Source organism: Bos grunniens, chromosome 7 (genome assembly GCF_055505025.1).
Source record: "Bos grunniens cultivar Pamir isolate PY7600 chromosome 7, Bosgru_T2T1.0, whole genome shotgun sequence".
Lineage (NCBI taxonomy): Eukaryota > Metazoa > Chordata > Mammalia > Artiodactyla > Bovidae > Bos > Bos grunniens.
The window spans coordinates 80,017,298-80,044,677 of NC_141171.1; the positions used below are offsets into that span (position 1 = coordinate 80,017,298).

Genomic DNA, 27,380 nt, shown 5'->3' on the forward strand with positions numbered 1-27,380 from the left:
GAAACAAGTTCACAACATGGATTAGATGCAAGAAGCCTGACACAAGGTTTAGAGCCAACCAGAGTGTAAGCTTGCAGAGAAGTTCAATGTAGACCATCATTCTCTGCATTTAGAAGCTAGCTAAAGGTTTATCAAAAAGTTAAACATAATGACCACTGTGCTTAATTGCTCAGTCATGTCTGACTGTTTGTGACCCCATGGACTATAGCCCACCAGGCTCCTCTGTCCATGGGAATTCTCCAGGCAAGAATACTGGAATGGATTGCCATGTACTCCTCTAGGGGTTTTTCCCTACCCAGGAATCAAACCCAGGTCTCCCAGGCTGCAGCTAGATTCATAGTTATAGGTCATGGGTCATAGTAACCAAATGACCCAACAATTGCACTTCTGGGTATAGCCGCCAAAAAAGAAAAAAAAAATGAAAACAAGTATTTGTATGCAAATAGCCAGATCAGCCCTGTGCCCAGAGGCCAGGAGGTGGAGACAGCCCGAACGTCCGTCGATGGATGACAGTGAACAACATGTGTCGCATATAGTCAGCCCTGCACAGCCACAGGTTTTGCATCTGTGGAGTCAGTGAACCAGGGATCAGAAATATTTGGGGGGTAAATTCCAAAAAGCAAAATTTGAATTTACCATGTACCAGCAACTAGTTATATAGCATTTATATTATATTTATGATGATTTGCATAGTGTTTCCTTTGTACTAGAGACAATTTAAAGGGGCATGTGTGTAGTTATATGCAAATACTCTGCCATTTCATTTAAGGGACTTAAACATCCATGGGTTTTGGTATCCAAGTGGGGTTCTGAAACCAGTCCCCTGTGGATACCCAGGGATGACCATAATATAGTAATACAGTGGAATAGTTTTCAGCCACAGAAAAGGAAAGCTGTACCAATGAATGTTATGACAGAGATGACTTTGAGAACATTATGCCAGCTGAGAAAAGCCAGGCACAAAAGGCCACATATTGTATGATATTGTGTAGTGTGTGAAATATCTGAAATAGGGAAATCCATAGAGATGGAAATCAGATCAGTGGTTACCCAGAGCTGAGGGTGGGAGAAGGGAGAATGAGAGTTACTGTTTAATGGAGACCGTTTTCTTAGGGGATGATGAAAATTTTTGGAACAAAATAGAGGTGGTGGTTTATGCCGTTGTGAATGTACCAAGTGCCACAGAATTGTACAGCTTAAAATGGTTAATTTTATGTGAATTTCACCTCAATAGAAAAAAAATTTAATTAATGAAGAGCAGCTAGAGGATCGATGCGTCTCCCTCAGTCTGAAAGACCTACTCAAGGGAGAGACACAGTAGTCTGGAGAACATGATTCTTGCTCCAGTCTTTTCCAAGAAGGATGCTAGGGAATAAATGTCTTCTTCCAAAACATGCTTTGAAATGGTGAACTTTGCAGGCACTGCACAAAATACCAGCACATGTGATTTGATTAATACTGGTAAATAGACCCACGTGTGTAATATGTTAATATCTGGAAGATGGTCTACATGATCCCTGGGCTGCATCCTGGTAAATGCAACTCTTCAGGTTTTCCTGAGATCACTGAAGCATCAAAGATAAGGAAAGAAAAAAAGTGTATGAGGCAGGACTCCTTCATGACAGAGGTGGGGGGAAAGAAGAGAAAGATAAATGGATTCTTCTCTGGGTAGTAGAGGGTAAACATTGGATTTTTCAGAGATGAAGTCTGTTCTTGTCGTATTCTTTTCAAAGTGATTTGAAAGAGAAAATGCTCCATGAAATCTCCATGTTTGCAGAGATACGAAACCTGTGAAGATAAACTGCTCTGTATATAGGTGGGCAGAGAAGTGACAGATAAGTAGCAAGTACATTCACCAAAAATTCTTCCAGACTTAAAGGAGTGTTATCTCTGAGCTCTTGGTGACAAACCAGTAACTGGCCCTGAGATTCCTGTAAACTAATGCCTGAATATATGCATCCTTTGGGTTTGCTGTGGAAAGGGAGGAAGGGACGGCTGCAGAATGCACAGAATCGCTAAGTAGGATCCTAGAAATTAGCCTTAAAAATGCATTACCCCATTATTTTTCAAAACCATCGTGTTTCCTCAATGGAAATAATTGGTGTAATGGTGGCTAGCATACTTCAAGGATGACAGAAAAGTTGAGGAGGATTCCAACTTGAAAGATGAAGAAAACAAGAAGACTCTCACAAGACCTGCTAGATGCCTCCTCAAAATAAAAACGAGAAAGTCTCCTCTGCTTGGGACACTGTCTTCACCATTTGATCACCCACTTCTTTTCCTCAGATCTCCTCTTTTTCACTGTCTCCTCAGAGAAGCGTGACCACACTGATGGAGTCCCACATTTTCTATCTCATTGGTTTTCACAGTTTGTAATTACATCATGTATTTATTGGTTTACAAAGGTCCGTCTAGTCAAAGCTATGGTTTTTCCAGTAGTCATGTACAGATGTGAGAATTGGGCCATGAAGAAGGCTGAGTGCTGCAGAATTGATGCCTTTGAACTGTGGTGTTGGAGAAGACTCTGGAGAGAGTCCCTTGGACTGCAAGGAGATCCAACCAGTCCATCCTAAAGGAAATCAGTCCTGAATATTCATTGGAAGAAATGATGCTGAAGCGCCAATCCTTTGGTCACCTGATGCGAAGAGCCGACTCATTGGAAAAGACCCTGATGCTGTTTAAGGACAGGAGGAGAAGGGGAGAAAAGAGGATGAGATGGTTGAATGGCAGCATCAACTCAGTGGACATGAGTTTGAGCAAATTCTGGAAGATGGTGACAGACAGGGAAGCCTGGTAGGCTGCAATCCATGGGTCTATGACTTAAGTGACTGAAAAACAACAACAAATTGACTTACCTGCATTTGAGTTTTATTTGGTCTGCCTCTCCAATTAGAAATTCCGCGTGAGGGTTAGGACGTAATTTACCATTGTATCCCTGTAAATACAAAGATTTATCAGACTGAGTGACTGAACTGAACTGATCCCTGTAAATATTGGTTGACTCAGAACAACCAACATTTAATGAAGACTCAGGACATGTTTAACACATGGATGTACTGTATTCCCCAAATATACAGTACCCGCATGTGTTAAACACCTCCTATAGGCCAGCTTCTGTGCTCACAAATGATCTCTTTCAGCCCTTCCAACGGTTCTGTAATGTAGATATTATTATTTACCCATCTTTTAGAGGAGGCATCCAAGGCTCAGAGAAATTCATTGGCTTTCCCAATATCACACAGTTCCCAAAGGATTTGAGATTTGAATGCAGTCGTGCCTCATTCCAAAGCCTGTACATTTTCCATTAAACCATACTTTGTATGTTCCTTCAGCAGACACTTGTGAATACCAACTGTGAACAGAGAAAAGTACTAGGAAGCAAAAGATAGAGAGCCTGCCTTGGAGAAGCTTGTCAGTCGACAGAAGAGACAAGGCAGACACACAGGACCCAGGTAGTGAAGCAGAATATGATAAAGGGACATATCCTAAGGCTCCTTCCAGCTTGAAAATTCTTTGACTCTCTGAATGGCGCAGGCAGTAAGCACAATGGGAGGAGTCCCGGTGCTCCTTGAATGTATCTGATGGCGTGCATTCTCTCTTTCTCTGGCTGCCGGTGAACACAGATGCAAGTCTATTTCAAATGGCTGTCTCTGCACTCCCATATTATGGTGTAAGGTGGTTTCAAGGTCAAGTGTAAACCAAAGTCCGAAGTCTTTGTTTTTTTTTTCCCTCTACTATATCATGACTCTTACCAATTAACTTGAAAAAAGTCAAGTTAACAACTCGGGGGAGAGGGAGCGGGGCTCGAAGAAAGACTCGTAGTCATCGCATGCCAAAGATTCCGAAATGGATTTGCTCACACAACAGCAGATTTCTTTAGTGACCTCCTGAGACGTTGCCTGTCACACTAAACACTGTGTCATTTCATGGGGGGAAAAGAAAAACAAAGTTTTTCTATGAAAAAATGCTATGTTATATCACAGTGTGATGCTATTTAAATATCAAGCTTCTATTTAGAAAACGGAAGGCAATAAATTGAGTTGCTAATTATTCCAGCTGTGAGTATTTTTGGTATGACTGCAAATTTTGAAGAGGGCAAAATAGAGGATTTTCCTGTTGTTCGTGGCATATGCAAATGTAATGACGGTCCCCTCTGATCTGAAAGGTTCAGAGCTCAGAAACCTTGAAAGCCTGTTTCTCATTGAATCAAAATTGGTTTGAGTTTAAAGCTTAAGGAATCATGATATGAAATGGGCTTTTCATTATACTAATTGGGTTATTGGCTGCTTCTTCAAACTTGGGAAGTAGCAGTTTTTTAAAACATTTTTCAAGTTTTATTTTTAAAGCAACAGTTAAGTTCTCAACCCAAGCATAAATTCCCAAATGGAAAAAGAGATGTGTATTAGTAACATCCTCCATCCTTCCCTTCCTAATAAAATTATTTTTGAGGGGTAGGGTTGCCGACAATCCTCTAGTCGCTGTGCTAATTAGGACAATGCATTAGTTCTAGAGATATTTTAAATGAGCTGGGCACTGTGTGGGTCAAGCAGATCTAGTAAAAAGTAAGATATACTTGATTCCTCCCTTCAAGCGATTAATAGCTACATTTACTGATCACTCCTTGGAAGGAAAGTCATGACCAACCTAGACAGCATATTAAAAAGCAGAGACATTACTTTGTGAACAAAGGTCCATCTAGTCAAGGCTATGGTTTTTCCAATGGTCATGTATGGATGTGAGAGTTGGACTATAAAGAAAGCTGAGCGCAGAAGGATTGATACTTTTGAACTGTAGTTTTGGAGAAGACTCTTGAGAGTCCCTTGGACTGCAAGGAGATCCAACCAGTCCATCCTAAAGGAGATCAGTCCTGGGTGTTCATTGGAAGGACTGATGCTGAAGCTGAAACTCCAATTCTTTTGACACCTGATGCAAAGAGCTGACTCATTTGAAAAGACCCTGATGCTGGGAAAGATTGAGGGCAGGAGGAGAAGGAGACAACAGAGGATAAGATGGTTGAATGGCATCACTGACTCAATGGACATGGGTTTGGGTGGACTCTGGGAGTTGGTGATGGACAGGGAGGGCTGGCATGCTGCAGTTCATGGGGTTGCAAAGAGTTGGACACAACTGAGCGACTGAACTGAACTGATTGATCACTCACTGAACATCAGGCTCAGTGTTAAGGCTTTCACATGAGTGTTGTTGTGTTGTGCTGAGTTGGCCAGTCCTGTCTGACTCTTTGCAATCCCAGTGACTGGCCTGCCAGGCTTCTCTGTCCATGGGGATTTTCCCGGCAAGAGTACTGGAGTAGGTTGCCATTTCCTCTTCCAGGGGATCTGCCCTCCCCAGGGATCGAACCCATGGCTCCTGCATTGACAGGAGGGTTCTTTACCACTGAGCCACCTGGGAAGCCTTTGCACATAAATAAATTTACCCAATCCCTCTAACAGGCCTATACATATATACCAGCCGTCTCTCACTTTACAGGTGAGACCACAGGAACTTAGAGAGGGTAACTTGCCTAGTGCCAGGATCCAAACCCTGGTTGTCCAAGTTCAGAATCTGTAGATTCAGTACCACCTCCTTGGCATGATCCTATTGATTTCAAAAATAATTAATAATAATAATAAAAGATTTTTTATCTGTAGGGAAAAAATCTGACTCTAAACATCAAATGTTTACCAGTCTCTCCCTGATGACTCAGAGGTAAAGAATCCACCTGCAATGCAGGAGACACAGGGGACGTGGTTTCCATCCCTGGGTTGAGAAGATCCCCTGGAGGAGGGCCCGGCAACCCACTCCAGTATTCTTGCCTGGAAAATCCATGGACAGAGGAGCCTGGCGGGCTACAGTCAAGGATCACAAGGAGTTGGACACGACTGAGCACGCACACACACTCTCAGCGTAAGGGAGACTTGCTTTCTGTTTATTTAACTTACGTACTTGGTTTTTCTTTTATAATGTGTGCCTCTTGTTTGCAAACAGAAAAATAAATGCAAGACACTTAAAAGATGGTTTAGTTTTGCTATTTAAAAAGTGACTGAATGGGGATTCTGTGGCCATTCAATGATTAAGACATGGGCTTTCACTGCTGTGCCCAGGTTTGATCTCTGGTTGGGGAACTAAGATCCTGTAAGACACGTGGTGCAGCCCCCAAAAAGTGGGGGAGCTGAATAGTACAGTGTCCAACATCATTTTTCTCTGTCTCATCCTGGAAGCTTCTCTTTTTTTCTGTTTTCTTTCTCTGCATGCCCTACATCTCTCTCTCTCTCTTCTCCTCCCCACTCGCTCTCCTTTTTCTCCTCATTCTTTTTCTTATTTATCTCTACCCTTTTCTCTCTTCTTTTTACCTCTTTGTCTCCCCCCCCCCACTCCTCCTCCTCCTCCTCCTCCTTCTTGTTCTCTCTCTCTCTCTCTCATCTACTCTTTGAGTTGCCCCTCTCCATCACCATTCCTTCTCAGGTTGGAGAGCAGACTAGCAATGGCAGAAAGTGTGCTGGTTGTTTAACCTCTCTCCAGCTAACTGTTTTATGATATCTCCTGAAAACCTAATTACAGTAACTTTACATGCTACAGTACCCTTTATGGGCTGCCTCTTTATTAAACGTACTCCTTTTGAGACAGTAAACCTGATGCTTCAAAGGGCACGGCCAGCGCCAGTGAGATGGGAGGGGATCTCGAGTTTTCCAGGCACGCCTGGTCTCCTTTACTGATCACCATGCCCCCATGCCTGCTGGACTTCTGCCTCTCTCCTTTCTCTGGCATTTTATCGCATTTCAGCAACTGCCTGTATGATATTCAAAATCTTTTAGGGATTAATGGACTGTGTATCAATATTCCCATCCGCTTCTCTGAATACCTGTGAGTTTATTTTCTGGAGAGGTCAATTTTCTCGGTAGAACAACAGTCAACACCTGGCTGCCCTGATAAACAGAGCTGCTTTTTTTTTTTTTTTTTTACACACCATGCAACCTGGAGAGCATTCAAGACATTCACTCAGTTTCAAGGAGAATGGTGGCTATGGCTGACTTCATGAGCAAAGACCACAGCTGCACTGTTAGTCGTGAGTCTTCCTGGTTAGTTCCATGATGCTCTGTGATGGAAGAGCTGTATCCAGACTGAAAGTGAGCAAGCAAGAAGAAAGACACAAAAACTTGACCTCTACGCAATTGTTTCTCTAGTACATTTCTTTTTCGAAACCCTACTGGGATTTCCCCCGGGAATAAAGTTAAAGCCACAGAAAAGATGGAGACCGCCTCTAAGGATCCCACTGGTTGAGAGCTGGGTGGGGGCGGGGGGGAATGATACTTGGCATGAAGAGCCTTTCAATATTTGTTTGTTTCTTTTCTTTGGTAGGTTTTGAGGTTAATGAGTGAGTTTATTCGCCATTGACTCCGAAAAAAAAGGAAGAGAAATCTTTTGTTGGGGCCTCAAGTAGTTTAGCCAGCCACTGCTTTTCAAAGCGTCCACTCTAATCCGTCAAGCTCCTTCTGTATCACAAGAATAAAATAAAAATGCACCATGTTTTGAATTGATGGGGTCCTTCTTGCATGGATGCGAAGCATGAGTGTCTTGTTTGTTCAACTGCTTTTTAAAATCTTCCATGGTTGTTTCATCAGAGAAAATGTATGTCCTTAATTTTCTAAGCAATTTGAAGTGAAAGCCTGGCTTGCCAAGATTCTGCCTCAAAGGCATGCCTTTGCAGTCCTGTAAAGCCCATGGGGGAATGGCTGTTCGTTTTGCTCTCCTCTCTCTCACATGCGTGTGTACTGGGTCGCTTCAGTTGTGCCCGACTCTTTGTGAGCCCATGGATTGTAGCCCACCAGGCTCCTCTGTCCATGGAATTCTTCAGGCAAGAATACTGGAGTGGGTTGCCCTGCCCTCCTCCAGGGGATCTTCTCCACTCAGGAATCGAACCCACACCTCCTGCGACTCCTGCCTTAAAGACAGATTCTTTAACGCTGAGCTACCGGGGAAGCCCTCTCTGTCTCTCACACACAATTTTTATTAAATGACTTTGTTTTCACAAGAGGGGAAGTGGTGACTTGTACTAAAAAGATTGAGAGTTTAGAGTGAAGTGATGATCACTTTATTCTGAGAATTCATGGGGACGGAGGCTATAGAGCAGAGAGAAGAGAGAGGGACCACCATTCCTTAGTCTCACTACTCAATTTGACAGCCAGCCTTTGAGCCCCTAACCTGTGCCAGGCATGATGCTGGGTGCTGGGGCTGAACTTTGATAACCCACGTGGCTACCAAGGAAAGAAGTGTGCACAACAAAAGTATTGGTTTTTGTACAACATCAAGGACTGATTTTCTCTCTCCCCTCGAGTGTTAGCAAACTCCAAAGACAGCACTTTGGGGGCCCCTCATTTGCCTTCCTTCCTGAGGCACAAGTGGCCAATTCTGAGAGCAGTTGAGTTGTGCTTGAAAAATGTCAAGTGCATTTGGAAACTACACATTTTTGCTGATGCCCGGAGTCCCGAGCTGCGCTATTTCCATGGCCAACCACTGGGAAGACCTTCGGTTGGGGCATCACAAATGACTTCTTGGAGCACACTAAGCCGGCCCCCAAGAGGGATAAGCTGTCTTAAGAGCTAGTTTAGGAAAAATCCAAAGTGCCCTGACCCTTCTTGGCCCTCCCATTGACCATCTGGCCAGACCATCACCTTGTAGGTCTTTTTGCTTCCTTTTATTTACCTTTATTCTTGCGTCATTTGACTGTGATCTTTGAGTGAATCAGAGTCTGCATTTTCTTCAACCTGTTATTTTGAAAACTTTCAAGCATTCAGAAAAGTTGGAAGAATAATACAGGTGAGAAAAACCACCTGTATTACGGTAGTAGTTAATTGTAGTTTAAACAATTACTATCGTTTTGTTGCATATCGCTTTTAGATCCATAGAGAGAGAGATCTTTGTACTGAGTCATTTGAAAATAAGTTGTAGGCTTCATGACATTTCACGTCTAAAGACATCAAGCATTCAAAACTTGCATTTTAAGGCATATATCTAGTAACCATTTAGTGTGTTCTGGGTGAGGCAGATGTAGTTGAAAATTGCATCAAGGGTTAGAGTAGAATTTCTTAAGCTTTATGATACATTAGAAGCACCTAGGAATCCTCTTCACCAATGCATTCCCAGACCCCAGGCCTAGGTCTGAATGCAGCCCAGGAATTTGCACTTTTCTGACAGAGCCTTCAAGTAATTCTAAAGCAGGTATTTATGGGATATAATCAAAAGATTGCTTCTTTCGATTAATAAAAAAAAAAAGGTTTTTTTTTTTATTTGCCGAATTTAATCTTCTAAAGATACAAAACACCAGGGTGTAATTGTATTGTGTGAGGAGTCTACCTATCTCTGACACCCTGGTTTAATAATTTTAAAGACCAGCAACCAGAAAGAAAGGATGTGATAATTAAATGAGTTTCATCTAGCAGTGATCACTACAGACACTGCAATACCCGTGAGAGGCCTGAGAATTGTATCCTGAAAAAGTCAACACAGTGCCAAAAAGAATGGAGGTTGTTTCTCGTCCGTAGCAGGATCTGGCCTTGTCTGTATACATACAGACTCTCTTGCCTGTATGAACTTTGCATACTTATCAATCTGTTTGGAAAATAAGAGTTGACATGGCAGAAGAAATATTCATTTCAAAATTCACCATGTTCACAGTATTGTCCCTTGAGCGTTCATGATTTTGGCCTTGAGAAGGTTGCAGGACTTTCAGCCAACAGAGATTTGCTGGCTTCCCTCTCTGTGCCAGGCTCTGCTCTAGATGTTAGGATACAGTGATGCACACATCAGACAAAGTACTTGATGGTTTTGAACTTCATAGAAATTCAGTTCTCATGATGGGTACAGACAATAAATAATGCACACATGCATGTGCCCTGGAGGTGGGCGGGGGGGCGGGAAGCAGTTTTAATAGGAGGGAGTGACAAAGAAAGAAGTGAGGGGAAATAGAATGTTGACCAACATGAAGAAACAAATTGTGCAGGTATTTCCAGGCAGTGAAAGTGAAAGTGTTATTTGCTTCAATCATTATCCACTCTTTGTGACTCAGTGGACTGTAGCCTACCAGGCTCATTTGTCCATGGAATTCTCCAGGCATGAATACTGGAATGGGGAGCCATTCCCTTCTCCAGGGGATCCTCTTGACCCAGGGGTCAAACCTGGGTTTCCCACCTTGCAGGCAGATTCTGCATCATCTGAGCCATTTCCAGGCAGAGGGAATAGCAAGTTCAAAGGTCCTGAGGCAGGAATATGTTGGACATGATATGATGAGTGTAACTCATGGAGCGGAGGGGACCAAGTGGTGGAAGATAGAGTCGGAGGACAGATCATCTGGGGAGTTGTAGGCCATGGGAAAGATTTCCAATTTTTCTCGAAGTATTATTGGAAGCCTTGTCTTTTTATTTAATTACTTTTCATTTTTTAATTTTTACAATGTTTTCCTTTTTCTTTCTTTCCTTCACTTTCTCTTTCTTTCTTTCTGGGAAAAGAGAACAGTGATGACGTAACATAATCTGACTTCCTTTTTAGAAGGAAGTGTGAAAAAATAGCCTGGATTGTCAAGGGGACAATTGGAGGATCTCATGAAGCAATCCCATATAAAAGAAATAATCATATTCTTCTAGTATTTCTTATAAATGAGTGCATTAAAGACAACTAAAATCAATTCAAACATTTTAATCTTCATCTTGTGGTTTCTTTCATATTGCTAAAAACATCCTTGTTTCCAATTTATGGATTCTGTCCACAAATATGACTGGTGTTGAGGCACTGATATTTAGATTCTACAAATGCCAAGAGTAATGTTTAACAGTATCAAGTGGAAAGGATTTTACGATTGGATTTGTGACAGTCACATTAAACATATTTACATAATATAACAATATATAACATGTATTTTATAAGCACACACATATATACATATAAACAAGTGTATAAATAGCTTCTTGAGTGCACAAAGTGATGGGGTGGTGGAGGTGGGGGGAGTGTTGGAGTAGGTTTCCCAGGCAGGTGGTTGGAAGGTGAGTCGGAGTTGCCTGGGATGGGAGGAGGGAAGGAACAGGAAGACATTTTGGAGAGCATTACGTATCATCCACAAAGGCGCAGTGTCATAAATGGGTTGGTGAAGGAGCACTGCATCTTTCTTTTGGCTGAAGTGTAGAGTTCATGGGAGCTGAAAGCCCAAGGTTGGAGATGAAGAGAAAAAGATTGGGTAGTGGTTGTAAGAGTCTGGTCCCATATTGATATCTGGGTTTCCTCTTCTAGGGAATGGCGAACCCACAGGGCTTTTTAAGTGCGGTATGACGAAATTTGTGATTTGGAAAGAAAAGTGGGAGAGGGATGAAGGAGAAGTTTGGTGGGAGACCTTTTCAGAAATAAAATGGATGGGATCTTTAAGCCTTTGTTTAGGAGAAGATGAGAGAAGGAAGGAGGTGGGGATGACAATGATGTCCTAGACAACTGGAGGTAACAGAAGTCAGGAGGAGTGTGATTGGGGAGGGGAAGGAAAAGAGTCGATGTTTGGTTGTAACTTGCTCAAGAGAGTTAAGGAATGTGGAGGACGAGATATCCAATACACAATTGAAATGTGGGTCTCAGGGAAGAACTTGAGCTAGAAATGGAAATCTGAGGACTCCAGGCCCATCAACGATGGCTAAAGTCATGGGAGTGGGTGAGGTCCCTGGTGGAGTGAAAACTGGTTGTCCGTATGTTTGTAAATACTCATTAATGATGGCTTACAATGTCTGTATATTCCCCTAAGTTTGATTCCCTATTTTTTTTTTTTTACCAGAACTGAAGAATTGTTCAAGAAGTAAACTTGAAGTCATTCTAAATCAAATCCTGGAGTTTTCCCACCATGCTGGCTTTCTGGTGTGCATATGTGCTAGCTTAATTATAGGCCAGTGGACTATTATTTAGTGATTTGGAGAACTCTTCAGGTGTTTGCTCAACATTTGTCAAGATTTAAATTAAAACTCATGTTTCAGGCTCCTTATGTTCTCTGAGGAATTAAGAATAAGTGCTATCTGTTGGGCACTGAGCACTTGCCATGGGACACACCCTTGGTTAAATGCTCATGCAACATGGCTGTGTAATTCCCACAACAACCTGTGTTGTTATTCCTCCCCTTTTACTGATTAGGACCTGGAGGTTGTCAAGAACAGCATAAGGTAACCTACATGAGCTTCTGTGTCCAGAAATGACATAACCAGGACTCCAATGCAGATGAATTTTGCTCCAAAAGGCTGCCTTTAAACACAATGCCCACTGCCTCCTCTTCCAAAAGGCTCTTTTTATCTGGAGCTTTCAAAGAGAGCTCTTGGACAAGGAATGCAAACCTCATTTATAGAATCAAACCTCTTGGCTGTATTCAGATCATCAAATGTTCTTACAGTACAAATAAAGTTTAAGTATCAGTTGTTTATTTTGATGTTAGCTGTGCTAAATAATTCACTAATCAGATAGTCATTTTCTGACATGATTGTCTGTCATCTCAGCCTCCTTTGGTCTTTGCCAAGGATTAAAATACTTGCAGAGTTTTATCTGGACGAGGCCATGATATAAATAATTGTAAGGACCACGATCTTGCCTCAGAAGCCCACTGGAAAAGCCAGCTAACCACCATATGCAGGGAACATGTGGTGTCATAGGTTCAGTTAGAGCTTCCAGAGTCTGGCAGACTGGAGTTTAAGCCCCAGTGATCCCACATGCTAACTCTTGGCTTCAGTTTTCTCACTCGTAAAAGTAAGGTAATAAGAGTATTCACTTTATGGGATTGTTGTGAGATTTGGTTACAAGTAAAATATTTAGCATTATAACTGACACCTAGTATGTATTCCATAAATACAGCTGCACCTACTGAAAACTTGAAGAGGCAGAAATACCTGTGTAACATTTTAAAATCAGAATTGAAGCTGAGTAAATTCACAAAACAATGAGGAAACTCCATTATTCAAGTCACCCCTACCTGCTGAACTTGAATTGGGTCCTAGGAACATAAAGATGAACAAATAACATAAAAATGAACAAAATAAGCCACAGTCCCCAACCTCCAGCTGCTCAGACTCTAGGCTACTAAACCCGTGCTTTGATATCCACTAGATGTTTTCCAGAAGATAAGTCGTCGTTTTGAACAAGAAAGATACAGCCTGGCACCTTTGAAGTCTCATAAACGGCACACCAAAGAGGGAGAAAATCTGTAGTGGGAGAATTGATGGTCCCTGAAGTCTCTTTAGAGCGACAGGCTTCTGACCCCTGAGGAAGGGTTCTGTTAGGGATCAACAGTACATTACCCTGTTGTCAGGCCATAATTCTAGACTAAGGGCACATTATTCATTTAGCAGGCAAAAACATTTCCAATGAAAGAACCATGATCTAGAAAAAAAAAGCTTATGGTTACCAAAGGGGAAATCGTCAAAGAGGGGTTGAGGTGTGGAGAGGGGTAAGTAAGGAGTTTGGGATTAACAGGTGCACACTACTATATATAAGATAGATAAGCAACAGGGACCTACTGTATTGCCCAGGGAACTATATTCAATGTCTTATAATAACCTAAAATGGAAGAGAATCTGAAAAAGAATATATGTTTATGTATATGTGTGTGTTTGTGTATAGTCACTTTGCTGTATACTTGAAACTAATGCAGCATTGTATATCAACTATACAACCATTTTTTTTAATGAAAAAAAAAAAAAGAAAGAAAGAACCAGGATCACATGATCTAAAGAGGCCGTCTCAGAAGAGAAAGCAAAATTAAGGGAGGAAGACAGCCCATAAGGAAGACTCAAGAGAGACAGTTTAGGGTAAAACTTCAGAGCACAGACTGTAGTATAAGACAGAGCTCACAGTTTAAATCCTTGAACAGTTGCTTGACTTTGCTAAGCCCGATTTCTCAAATCTTAAATGGAAATATTGTGATATTTAGGTTGTAAATAGTTGTGACAATATAGTTCAAGTCCTTTTATTTTTTTAATTGACATACAATTGATTAACAATGTTGTGTTAGTTGCTGCTACACAGCAAAGGGAATCAGTTATATATATACCTCATTTTTCATATTCTCCATCCTGGCTTATCACAGGATACTGAATATGGTTCCCTGTGCTGCATAGCAGGACCTTGTTGTTTATCCATCCTGTATATAATAGTCTGTACCTGCTAAGCCCGAACTCCAACTCCATCCTTCCCCCACCCCCCTGGCAACCACAAGATTTTAAGATTGTATTTCCAATTTTATATTCGTGATATGGGAAAAGGTCTTGGTTTCCACTCATCATGAATATCTTCTCAGCATTTATCTATTAAGTTTCAAACTTTATTTCCTCAAATTTTATGGCCCTTTTTCTAGTGTTAGCACTTCATTTTGAAGGCAATTAGTTACTCTTTCTCAAACCAAGGGCTTCATTTTTTAAAATTATTAGTAACTATAATTGTAGTCATTTGATAATCATTTCTTTCTGCCCTCTCAGAGTTTCCTGATCTAAAGCTGATAACCTCTCTCGAGCTTTGGGTTGCTGGAAGGAAATCTGTAAAATGTGTGAATAACTTTATCCTTGATGTTAGTCTGTGTAGTAACAATTCTGTTTTCCACTTGGTTATACATTTTGATTTTTCAAAACATTTCTGTTCATGTTGATGTAAGGCAGAAACCATCACAATATTGTAAACTTATTATCCTCTAATTAAAATTTTTTTTAAAAAATTCTATGTATCTTATACTCAGAACTACATGTTTTAGCCTTTGAATGGGAAAAAACCTATTTGTCATGCTTGAATCACTGTTGATCGATCAGTAGTAGGTCTTTTACCATTCTGGGCATGAGCACATAGGTACAGAGAGCCTTTCCTTTATCAGAGGATATGGTTTGTGATACTAATTGCTGTTTTAATTGTGGTTGCCTTTATGTAATACTCATGAAAAGATTGCAGAATATTTTTTTTAAAAGTCATGACCATCAAATGTCATGTTCATCCCTCTGCCCATGACAGGGTAGGGTAGAAAATTAGGACTGTGTGTTGTGCTCAGTCACTCAGTCGTGTCCAAGTCTTTATGACCCCATGGACTGCAGACCGCCAGGCTCCTCTGTCCGTGGAGATTCTCTGGGCAAGAATACTGGAGTGGGTTGCCATGCCCTCCTCCAGAGGATCTTCCCAACACCAGGGATCAAACCCAGGTCTCCTGCACTATGGATAGATTCCTGACACGGTGCCACTTAGGAAGCCCCAATTAGGACTATATTCGTGCTATGTAAAGCAGAGTTGAGGGAATAGGGGGGAGCAGCTGACTGGTCCTCAACAGCTAGGATGTGGATCCTGACTCTTTCCTCTTCCCTGGCAGGCACTTCCTCTTTAAGACGTCCTCGGGAAGCACACCCCTGTTTAGCAGCTCCTCCCCGGGATACCCTTTGACCTCAGGAACGGTTTACACACCACCACCCCGCCTGCTGCCCCGCAATACGTTCTCCAGGAAGGCCTTCAAGCTGAAGAAGCCCTCCAAGTACTGCAGCTGGAAATGCGCCGCCCTGTCGGCCATCGCGGCCGCCCTCCTCCTTGCCATCCTGCTGGCGTATTTCATAGGTGAGTCCGGGCAGCTGTGACCAGGCGGGGGCACAGTCACCCACTTGTGAACATAGGGGGCCTCTGTGGTCTGTTCCGTCGGCCTCTTGGCTCCTGCAGGATGTAAAAATGAGTGATGGATGGGAGTGCTTTTTCCCCCTCCTGAAATCCATTTCACTTTGATGAGTTTCTCCTTCGTGATGCTAAATGACATTTATCAGAAGTGAAATTAAATATCCTTACTGTATACTTTCTTGGAGATAAGCTGAAAATTGTCATTGCTGTCAACCCCTCCCTCATTCCTCAAGTAGTCTTCTGGTCTCCTCCATCTTGGATTTTTAACCCAGGTCTGGGCTCAGCAATTCACGCAACATTGGTTAAACTTCAGCCAGCCAAAAACTGGATAGAAGAGTAGCCATCAGCAGGCCTGGAACATTGTGACTGCAAGGAAAGTCAGAGTGGCTAGCTGATCTTTAGAGCTGGGGAACAGAAAGACGATTGAGGGACTGAAGCATCCAGCCAGGTCTTCATAGGGAATCAAGTCTCTCAGACCCCGTGGATCTTGTCCACCTCTTCTCCTTCACCTCTATTGCTTCAACTCTCATCTCACGTGCTGCTGAATCTGAATCAGATTCACCTCCCACACCAGCTGTGATTCTGGGTTGAGGTCAGGGTATGAGCTAGGATAGCAGATTGATGAAGTTGCTGGAGTATGTTTCTTCACCCACTGGGGATGTTGGTGTGCATCCATGGGGTATGGCCTTCTAACTGTGGGAAGCAGCAGATGCCAGGCGTTCAGGGACAGGGTGCCCCCTGCATTAGAGCATCCTGAGCTGGGCACAAAGCCTGCTCGTAGCTCCTGGCCCCAACTAAGAGCCCCTCGCACTGCTGCTTTGTCAACGGAGCTTGCCAGCGGCAGATCTCCTGGCCCAGGCAGAGGCCACGGTGACATTTGTTTAAATTTATTTGAAACACTGGATGGCTCTGGCATGGTTTCAGGGCTCCTCTGTCAGGCCTCCCCAGTTTGGCTGTGCTGTGTTGCAAAGCAAACCTATAAAACACCAGCAAAAAAGAGACCGGTTCTAAATGAGTTCTTAGCACGTTTGCTGAACTCCTTCGCATTTACAAGAGGGAAAATAAAAAAACAACCCTGATCATTCTCGTTTTGCCCTCTCTCCCAATATAAACCCTCCTCTCTCTCACACACACTTTCTTCATCCTCAGGCAGCCAGCAAGGTACCTGCCAGAGGATAAGCTGGTCTGGAGCTTCCCAGACCATTGTGCCCGAGCTTGCCTGGAGGCAGAGGAGGGCACCTGTGCGCCCCCAGAGATCTGGGGCCTTGCACAGAGCAAAGCACAACAGACCGAAAACTGATGGAAGGGTTTCACTCTCACTAAATATTGTCGCTGTGCTCATCTTAATATGGAAAATTAAGTTTTGTAGCCCTTGTTATTTGCATCTCTCAGGAGTCAGTGTCCTCTAGAAGTAAGCACATTGACACTCTGGGGAAAGGCACCCTGTTTATTTGGGGCTTTGCAAAATCCTTTGTACTTCAAACCCCAGCTCTACATTTGGGCTGAGGTCAGACACCCGGGCACCCCTAATTTAAAGTCATGTCTGCTTCTCACTTACCTCTTGATGAAGGATGGAGTCAGGGAGGGACTGAAGGAGTGGGAAGGGCATCTGTTGTCCCTGCAGTCACTTGGGTGGAATCTTCTCTGTCCTTAAAGGTAGTTTTGTGGGTTTCTGCTGGTAGCTGTTCAGGGGTGGGGCTTGGTGGAAGCAAATTCAGAATGCCTTCAGGGTCCTTGCTTGATTTGTCTGTGTGTCAGAAATTTCAGAAAGGGTCCATGAGCTCACTTCTTGGGCTTCAGAGTTCTGCTGGGCTGGTGGGCACCATGGGGAGCTCAGATATAGAAACTGTCTGCTTCTGCCAATAAGGTCCCTGGTGTACCTCCTTCTCTACTCGCAGGAGAGAAATAGATGGCTACTGCCTGATTTATTAAGCTTGATAGTTAAAATATAATGCCTTCTGTAGGGCGATCATATAAATGGGAAACAGTGTAGCGAGAGTTTAATGTTTTAATTGGGTGTGTAACTTGTAAGTGATGGATTAGGAAACATATTTATCCTCAGTCTGGAGGCTACTGGAAGCTGGACCCAAGCATCTTAGGATGGTTTATTAGTTTATAATCCATCATTTTGTATTATGTATGCTTTAGGTAAGATTATGCTTCGACCCTGGAGTATTGAAGAATAGTTTATGACTCAAAATGAGTGATGGAAGGGGCTGATTCACCAGCAGTCTTGGTAGTGCCAAGGCTACTCTTCAAAGGTGAGGGCAGGTCTGCAAGCATGGTGAGGTGTCTGCATCTGGAGGGTGCCTGATTTAGGAACTCAGGGATCCAGAGGGATTTCTGACCTTGACCCCAGTGACCCCTTTCCCTGTGGCCTTGACTAAGTTGTTTTCCTTCTGGGTCTTGGTTTCCTAAGTAAAACCTGGGAGTGATGGTTATTGACATTCAGAAACTCTAAAGTATGATGAGGATTAATTAATGTGTATAAATCACTTCGAAGATGAAAAGCAGTATATTATTAATTACAGAACCACAGGGGCATAAACAGTGCATTGAAAACACAGAGCGGAGTGCTGTCAGGAGCAACACATGATTGTGCCTACCTAGAAAACAAGCCATCAGACAGGACAGAAGGACAACTTAAAAAGCAAAGCCCTTTTGTTAAGGAGGGCGACGATTTTAAGACCTGAGCCTGCTCTGGCTCATACATGACTCTGTGTTCCGCTGGAACATGACAGGTCCTGAAATTGACACATCCGCCCCAGGACAGTTATGGACAGGCACTGATTCAGGCCTGCCAGGAACTCTGACAAATAGGCCAAATTATCTTCCTTGCGTGTTGAAACTTGCATGAAGTCTTTCCAGAAATGAGCAATTTGGAAACATTCAGCCCCATGACAGTTCTTCCATAGCCTCAGCCTGTGGGCAAGTGTAGATCAGAGTAACACCAGCCCTCGGGCAAAATGGAAGACGTGAGCCTCTACCAACTGTGGTGAGGTCCCCCGGTTCCTGCTCACGCAGCTGGGGTCTTTTCTGTGATACTCTTCCACCAGATTCTTCCAGTGCCAAAGTGTCCCAGGGTACAAAACATTCTCAAATAAATTATTCTGAAAAGCTACATGAACCACTAGGGGACCATCTTATGCATCACTCAGCCCTTCGCCCAAATGGTTCCTCGGGAAGACTGGTTTTGGAGAATTTGGCTGGGAAACACACAAGAGCTTCCTGCTCAGGAAGTCATCTGTTATCCTTGGGCTGCTCAAATACTTTCATTGCCGGCAACACCAGAAATCCCTCTGGATCCCTGGGTTCCTAAAGCATGTAACCAGCATACTGTTTCTCTCCTGTTTTATGCCAAGTCTACTGAGTTTCTCTCCTTATAGGGTGCGTACAATAACTGGTTAGTGCCTTCTGTTTGATTAGAATTGTTTTTCTATTTAAAGCACTTGTATATAATTATTGGGCTTCCCTGGTGGCTCAGTCAGTAACGAGTCTGCCTGCAATGCGGGAGACCTGGGTTCAATCCCTGGGTCAGGAGGATCCACTGGAGAAGGAAATGGCAACGCACTTCAGTATTCTTGCCTGGAGAATCCCATGGACAGAGGAGCCTGACAGGCTACAGTCCATAGGGTCATAAGAGTCAGACATGACTTAGTGACTAAACCATCACCATATAATTATTAAATTTGAACCGTACCCCAGCCCCCTAATATACACTCTGGCAGAAAATGAAATTGGCATATTGCAATCCTTTGACAATTGTTGCGGCTGAAGCCCAGAGGGTCTCAAGTCACATGGCTAGTTAGCTGCAGGCCCAGGAGTAAGCACTCGTTCTCCTGATGCCTTGTCTAACATCTTTCCCTTGACTGCTCTCTCCTAAACATCACGGTTAGCAACATTTCCCAAATACTGCATGAAGCCTCAGTCATCCTTTTCGTAGCATCAGTTCACCTTACCTAATTCTGTCCTTATTAGCAAGGGAGAATAATTGGTTCCCATCCTCCCTGAATCATCTTCTAAAAAAATGGAAAAAAGCCACATCTCCTGCTTGGCCTCCTAACCTGGCCTCATATTTCTGCTTTCCCAAGTACCTTCTATCACAGAGACCACCAGACTTTTTTGGTCAAAAGCTAGATAGTAAATATTTTTCATTTTGCAGGTCATGCAGTCTGTTACAACTCCACAACTTTGCCGTTGTAATTCAAAAACAGCCATAGTGTGTCAACAAATGGCCATAGCTTTTTTCTGGACATCTTTAATTGTAGACACTGAAATTTTTTTTTTTTTTTTTACTTTTATTTTATTTTATTTTTGTTTTCTGAATGTTGAGTTTTTTTTTTTAACTTTAATTAATTTTATTTTATTTTCAAACTCCACATAATTGTATTAGCTTTGCCAAACATCAAAATGAATCCACCACAGGTATACATGTGTTCCCCATCCTGAACCCTCCTCCCTCCTCCCTCCCCATACCATCCCTCTGGGTCGTCCCAGTGCACTAGCCCCAAGCATCCAGTATCGTGCATTGAACCTGGACTGGCATCTCGTTTCATACATGATATTTTACATGTTTCAATGCCATTCTCCCAATTCTTCCCACCCTCTCCCTCTCCCACAAAGTCCATAAGACTGTTTTATACGTCAATGTCTCTTTTGCTGTCTCGTATACAGGGTTATCGTTACCATCTTTCTAAATTCCATATATATGCGTTAGTATACTGTATTGGTGTTTTTCCTTCTGGCTTACTTCACTCTGTATAATAGGCTCCAGTTTCATCCACCTCATTAGAACTGATTCAAATGTATTCTTTTTAATGGCTGAGTAATACTCCATTGTGTATATGTACCACAGCTTTCTTATCCATTCATCTGCTGATGGACATCTAGGTTGCTTCCATGACCTGGCTATTATAAACAGTGCTGCGATGAACATTGGGGTACACGTAGACACTGAAATTTTAATTTTATATACTTTTCATGTGTCATGGAACACTATTCTTTTGATTTTTTTCAACCATTTAAAATGCAAAACTGCCCCCTAGGTCCATGTATTGTTGCCACAGTCTGCCAACCCCTGTCTGATTGCATTACTCTTCTTTTCCTAAAAATATCTTTTCAGAGTATCTCCACCTTTACAAAAACAAAAAAACAGGCAAACAAGAAACACTACAGTGCTCTCAAACTGGCAAGAGTCCACTGTAAATGGTGATTGCCTATAATTCCACTTAATAATGAATGCTTCCATCTTATTTTCTGACCCAAACTAAAAGTGGAAAAAGTAATTCACTTTTCTCCTTAAGATAAAAACTTTCTATAAGATAAAAATTTCCTTCCCAGTAGACTGTTTGAAACACTGCCCCAACTCATGGATGGAGTATAATTGCCTAGGAACTTTGCCACATACTCACTTGCCCTCAATCTTTAGATTTTTCTGCAAAACTATTGTCTGTTTTTGAAGATGACTCAGCGCCTGACACCTTCTTTGATGAGATTTTCCAACAGGTCGTAACAATGCTGGGTTGCTGAATGACATCATTGCTTTCTTGTCCCGGGTTAACACTGGCGAGATCTCATTTCCTTAAAAGGCAACAATATTCTTGCAGGGCTAACCCCCATCAAGGAAGAAAGATGCTCGTAATGTTATGACTTTGCTGTTTAAATCCAGATAATCCTCGAAATTCTGAGAGTCAAACACAACGGTTCAACATGACGCAGGGCTCAGACCGTCGCCCCTGAGTTAAAAACAAGAGTCTTCTGTCAAAAACTCTTCCCGTGGCTGGGAGAGGAAGGGGAGTAGAGAGAGAGATAAGAGCATTTATGTCATCCTAAATTAGTTTTCAGCTCTTCAGATCCCTGCCAAACTAAAATGCATATATATGTATTAGAAAGTCACCTTGTCTCTGTTCACTACAGTAACTCCTGCCAAATATGAAATACTGTGTTTTAAGTAAGCTGTTCACTGCTCTGTCTTCTGCCACTCTCACTTTGATCTGGGAAGAACGCGGGCCATCAACATGTCAGGATGTTAAGAGTCTGGTAATTTGGGGTGCTTTCAGTTTCTTTTGAAAACAATGAGAGATTATTTTCTATGGAAACTAAAAGCCTACAATGTGTTTAAAGTTGCTACACTTGGAAATTGATGTGTTGAGACTCACGCTGATGAATCCTGCGTTCTCGGCTGCTATTTTGTGTATTCCCATCTCGCCGAATAGAGCGGGTTTGGGGGAAAACATAAAGAAAATGACAGAAGATGATGAGAACAGTTAGTTTAACCTGGCAGTCTTCCTGAGGACGCAGCCTAGGAGAAGCGTCAGCCCTCCCTTTCAAGCTCACCTCTCTCTGACTATCCAGAGAAATACTACACCTTCCCCTCCTATATGAATTCCAAATTATGTATTTATCTCCCATTATCTGAAGGGCAAAATGCTAATGATGATGTTTGAACCATCCAGCAAATAACATTTCCGCCCAACTCCCTGGCCCTAGATCGTCAAACCTCACAGTCAACCACACAGAGATAAAGAGAACTGCCCACAAATAAGTCAGGGGACCCAGTTATGTTATGCATTCGATGTTAGTAGCAGACTTTTTATCTAATAGATATGCTAATGTGCTCTTAACCGGATAATAAAGTCCTGTCAGTGCTTCCACACTAGTGTGTCTCTGGCAGTGGGGCTGCCATTTCCTAATTGTATGCCTGATTTCAAGAGGATCTGTCGACTTATGGAAAGTAAATTAAGTCATTAGCTAGGTCCCCATCACCTAGCCGCCGTGTGGCAACATTTGTATCTCATGTTTGACATTCAGAAAAGATGAGTTCCTCTGCTGAGGGAAAGGAGGTATTTTTGCTCTCCTCTCCAAGGTGCCTGTCAGAAATCAAGGTAGTTGGGGGTGGAGGGGAGGGATAAACTAGGAGTTGGGGATTAATAGATAACACACTATGATAAAATAGGTGAATGACAAAGACCTACTGAAGAGTGCAAGGAGCTATAGTCAATATCTTGTAGTAACCTAAATGGAGAAGAATCTGAAAAATAGTATATGTTCCCGTGTATATGTATATGTAGGGGCTTCCCTGACGGCTCAGCAGATAAGAATCCACCTGCAGTACAAGGAGAGGCAGGAGATCCGGGTTCAGCTCCTGTATCAGGAAGATCCTCTGAAGGAGGGCATGGCAACCAATTCCAGTATTCTTGCCTGGAAAATCCCATGGACAGAGGAGCCACTTATCCATGGGGTCACAAACAGTTAGACATGACTGAAGTGACTGAGTACATGCATGTGCACACACACACACAAACACACACACACACATATATAGTATACACATATATAAATTGAATTACTTTGCACCTGAAGCAAACACAACATTGTAAATATACTACACTTCAATAGAAAAAATAATAATAGTAAATGCAAAAATCAAGATAATCAGGCAATACAGGGCTTTCCACCATCATGCGTAAACTTGATTGGTGAGAATGAGGAAGAAATTTGGGGTCCTAACTCAATACAGCATCTAAACGCAAAACAAGGAAGTAGGTGACACAGCCCCGTGGACCCCTTGGGTCCATGTTCTTAAGGAGCACAGTAAGGAAACAGGGTGCTGTTATCGTCTGCCATCCCAAGGCTCTGTGCCTCCACAAGAGGTAGAGTGTTAGGGGCACAAGGAAGGAGTCCACCACTTGTCTGTTCCTTGAGTCACCATTCAGCTCTGTCCTGGACTCTCTGTGTGACAGTTGTCTCTCTAGCCATCATCAGTCCAGAAGCAGTTCTGTTCAGTCACTCAGTTGGGTTCAACTCTTTGCGACCCAGGACTGCAGCACGCCAGGCCTCCCTGTTCATCACCAACTCCTGGAGTCTACTCAAACTCGTATCCATCGAGTCAGTGATGCCATCCAATTATCTCATCCTCTGTCATCCCCTTCTCCTCTCACCTTTAATCTTTCCCAGCATCAGAGTCTTTTCCAATGAGTCAGTTCTTCACTCAGGTGGCCAAAGGATTGGAGTTTCAGCTTCAGCATCAGTCCTTCCAATAAATATTCAGGACTGATCTCCTTTAGGATGGACTGGTTGGATCTCCTTGCAGTCCAAGGGACTCTCAAGAGTCTTCTCCAACACCACAGTTCAAAAGCATCAATTCTTCGGTGCTCGGCTTTCTTTATAGTTCAACTTTCACATCCATACATGACCACTGGAAAAACCATAGCTTTGACTAGACGGACCTTTGTTGGCAAAGTAATGTCTCTGCTTTTTAATATGCTGTCTAGGTTGGTCATAGCTTTTCTTCCAAGGAGCAAGTGTCTTTTAATTTCATGGCTGCAGTCACCATCTGCAGTGATTTTGGAGCCCAAAAAGATAAATTCTGTCACTGTTTTCCCATCTATTTCCCATGAAGTGATGGGACCAGATGCCATGATCTTAGTTTTCTGAATGTTGAGTTTTAAGCCAACTTTTTTACTCTCCTCTTTTCACTTTCATCAAGAGGCTCTGTAGTTTCTCTTCACTTTCTGCCATAAGGGTGGTGTCATCTGTGTATCTGAGGTGATTGATATTTCTCCCAGCAATCTTGATTCCAGCTTGTGCTTCATCCAGGCCAGCGTTTCTCATGATGTACTCTTTAAATAAACAGGGTGACAATATACAGCCTTGACGTACTCCTTTTCCTGTTTGGAACCAGTCTGTTGTTCCATGTCCAGTTCTAACTGTTGCTTCCTGACCTGCATACAGAATTCTCAAGAGGTAGGTCAGGTGGTCTGGTATTCCCATCTCTTGAAGAATTTTCCATAGTTTATTGTGATCCACACAGTCAAAGGCTTTGGCATAGTCGATAAAGCAGAAATAGATGTTTTTCTGGAACTCTCTTGCTTTTTGGATGATCCAGTGGATGTTGGCAATTTGATCTCTAGTTCCTCTGCCTTATCTAAATCCAGCTTGAACATCTGGAAGTTCACAGGTCACGTACTATTGAAGCCTGGCTTGGAGAATTTTGAGCATTACTTTACTAGCATGTGAAATGATTGCAATTGTGCGGTAGTTTGAGCAGTCCTTGGCATTGCCTTTCTTTGGAATTAGAATGAAAACTGACCTTTTTCAGTCCTGTGGAAACTACTGAGTTTTCCAAATTTGCTGGCATATTGAGTGCAGCACTTTCACAGCATCATCTTTCAGGATTTGGAATAGCTCAGCTGGAATTCCATCATCTCCACTAGCTTTGTTTGTAGTGATGCTTTCTAAGGCCCACTTGACTTCGCATTCCAGGATGTCTGGCTCTACGTGAATGATCACACCATCATGGTTATCTGGGTCATGAAGATCTTTTTTTTTAATAGTTCTTCTGTGTATTCTTGCCACCTCTTCTAATATCTTCTGCTTCTGTTAGATCCATACCATTTTTGTCCTTTATTGTGCCCATCTTTGCATGAAAAATTCCCTTGGTATCTCTGATTTTCCTGAAGAGATCTCTAGTCTTTCCCGTTCTATTGTTTTCCTCTATTTCTTTGTATTGATCACTGAGGAAGGCTTTCTTATCTCACCTTGCTATTCTTTGGAACTCTGCATTCAAATGGGTATATCTTTCCTTTTCTCCTTTGCCTTTCACTTCTCTTCTTTTCTCAGCTATTTGTAAGGCCTCCTCAGACAACCATTTTGCCTTTTTTCATATCTTTTTCTTGGGGATGGTCTTGATCCCTGCCTCCTGTACAGTATCACAAACCTCCATCCATAGTTCTTCAGGCACTCTATCTATCAGGTCTAATCCCTTGAATCTATTTCTCATTTCCAATGTATAATCATTAAGGGATTTGATTTAGGTCATATCTGAATGGTCTAGTGGTTTTCCCTACTTTCTTCAATTTTAGTCTGAATTTGGCAATAAGGAGTTAATGATCTGAGCCATAGTCAGCTCCCAGTCTTGTTTTTGCTGACTGTGTAGAGCTTCTCCATCTTTGGCAGCAAAGAATATGATCAATCTGATTTCGGTGTTGATCATCTGGTGACGTCCATGTGTAGAGTCATCTCTTTTGGAAGAAGTTTGCTATGACCAGTGTGTCCTCTTGGCAAAACTCTATTAGCCTTTGCCCTGCTTCATTCTGTACTCCATGGCCAAATTTGCCTGTTACTCCAGGTATTTCTTGACTTCCTATTTTTGCATTCCAGTCCTCTATAACGAAAAGGGCATCTTTTGGGGGTGTTATTTCTAGAAGATCTTATAGGTCTTCATAGAACCGTTCAACTTCAGCTTCTTCAGCATTACTGTTTGGGGCATAGACTTGGATTACTGTGATATTGAATGATTGCCTTGGAAACGAACAGAGATCATTCTGACTCTCTCTGTGACAGTTGTCTCCCTAGCCGTCATCAGTACAGAAGCAGTAGTCAAGCATTATTTTCTCTGTCTCTCTACACACTTTGTTTATTTGTCTGGATCACTTAGGATGGGCACCAATCCCACAGATCCCCATTTCTCAGTCTTTCATTTGTTCATTTATTTGTTTCATGATTTAAAATTCTGTGCAACTGAGCGACTTCACTTTCACTTTTCACTTTCATGCATTGGAGAAGGAAATGGCAACCCACTCCAGTGTTCTTGCCTGGAGAATCCCAGGGATGGGAGCCTGGTGGGCTGCTGTCTATGGGGTCGCGAAGAGTCGGACACGACTGAAGCGACTTAGCAGCAGCAGCAGCACCACTTTGAATTATTTCATTCTACTCTGTACCTATAACATGGTTGCCGAGGTTCTCACCCTGCCTTGGTAATTACAAAAGAAACAGCTTGATGTGATGGAAAGCACATATGTGGGCACTGATGTCAGAGACTAGGGCTCGATTTCTAATGTATATATTTAAAAACCATATGACTATGAACTTGATGTTTTATCTCACTGCACCCAAGTTTCCCACCCAAAACAATAGGAATAACTCCTGCCTTGTAAAGATGCTTTGAGTATTCATTGAATTGATACATGCATACAACTTTCATTTAAATCCAATGCATGTATGCATGAATACATGCTCAGATCAGATCAGATCAGTCGCTCAGTCATGTCTGACTCTTTGCGACCCCATGAATCACAGCACGCCAGGCCTCCCTGTCCATCACCAACTCCCGGAGTTCACTCAGACTCACGTCCATCGAGTCAGTGATGCCATCCAGCCATCTCATCCTCTGTCGTCCCCTTCTCCTCCTGCCCCAAATCCCTCCCAGCATCAGAGTCTTTTCCAATGAGTAAACTCTTCGCATGAGGTGGCCAAAGTACTGGAGTTTCAGCTTTAGCATCATTCCTTCCAAAGAAATCCCAGGGCCGATCTCCTTCAGAATGGACTGGTTGGATCTCCTTGTAGTCCAAGGGACTCTCAGGAGTCTTCTCCAACACCACAGTTCAAAAGCATCAATTCTTCGGCACTCAGCTTTCTTCACAGTCCAACTCTCACATCCATACATGACCACAGGAAAAACCATAGCCTTAACTAGACGAACCTTTGGTCAGTCATGCCCAATTCTTTGCGACCCCTTGGACTGCTGCCCGTCAGGCTCCTCTGTCCATGAGATTTCCCAGGCAAGAATACTGGAGTGGGTTGCCATTTCCTCCTCCAGATGATCTTCCTGACCCAGGGATCAAACCTACATTTCTAGCATCTCCTGCATTACAGGTGGATTCTTTACCACTGAGCCCACCAGGGAAGCCCCTCAAATCTAATATGTGGTTGTATGTGAGGTGATGTTACTGTTTGTA

At 42.7% G+C, this 27,380-nt stretch overlaps 1 protein-coding gene across 5 annotated transcripts in view; it reads left to right on the forward strand.

The window, feature by feature from the left end:
• TENM2 (teneurin transmembrane protein 2) overlaps positions 1–27,380 on the forward strand; it is a 1,167,677-nt gene that overhangs the window by 842,889 nt on the left and 297,408 nt on the right. For all 5 annotated transcript variants that reach the window (XM_086412765.1, XM_086412766.1, XM_086412768.1 and 2 more), the window contains one exon: positions 15,350–15,588. In XM_086412765.1, the coding sequence (XP_086268891.1) occupies positions 15,350–15,588 (239 nt within the window). The remainder of the gene's footprint in view (positions 1–15,349; positions 15,589–27,380) is intronic.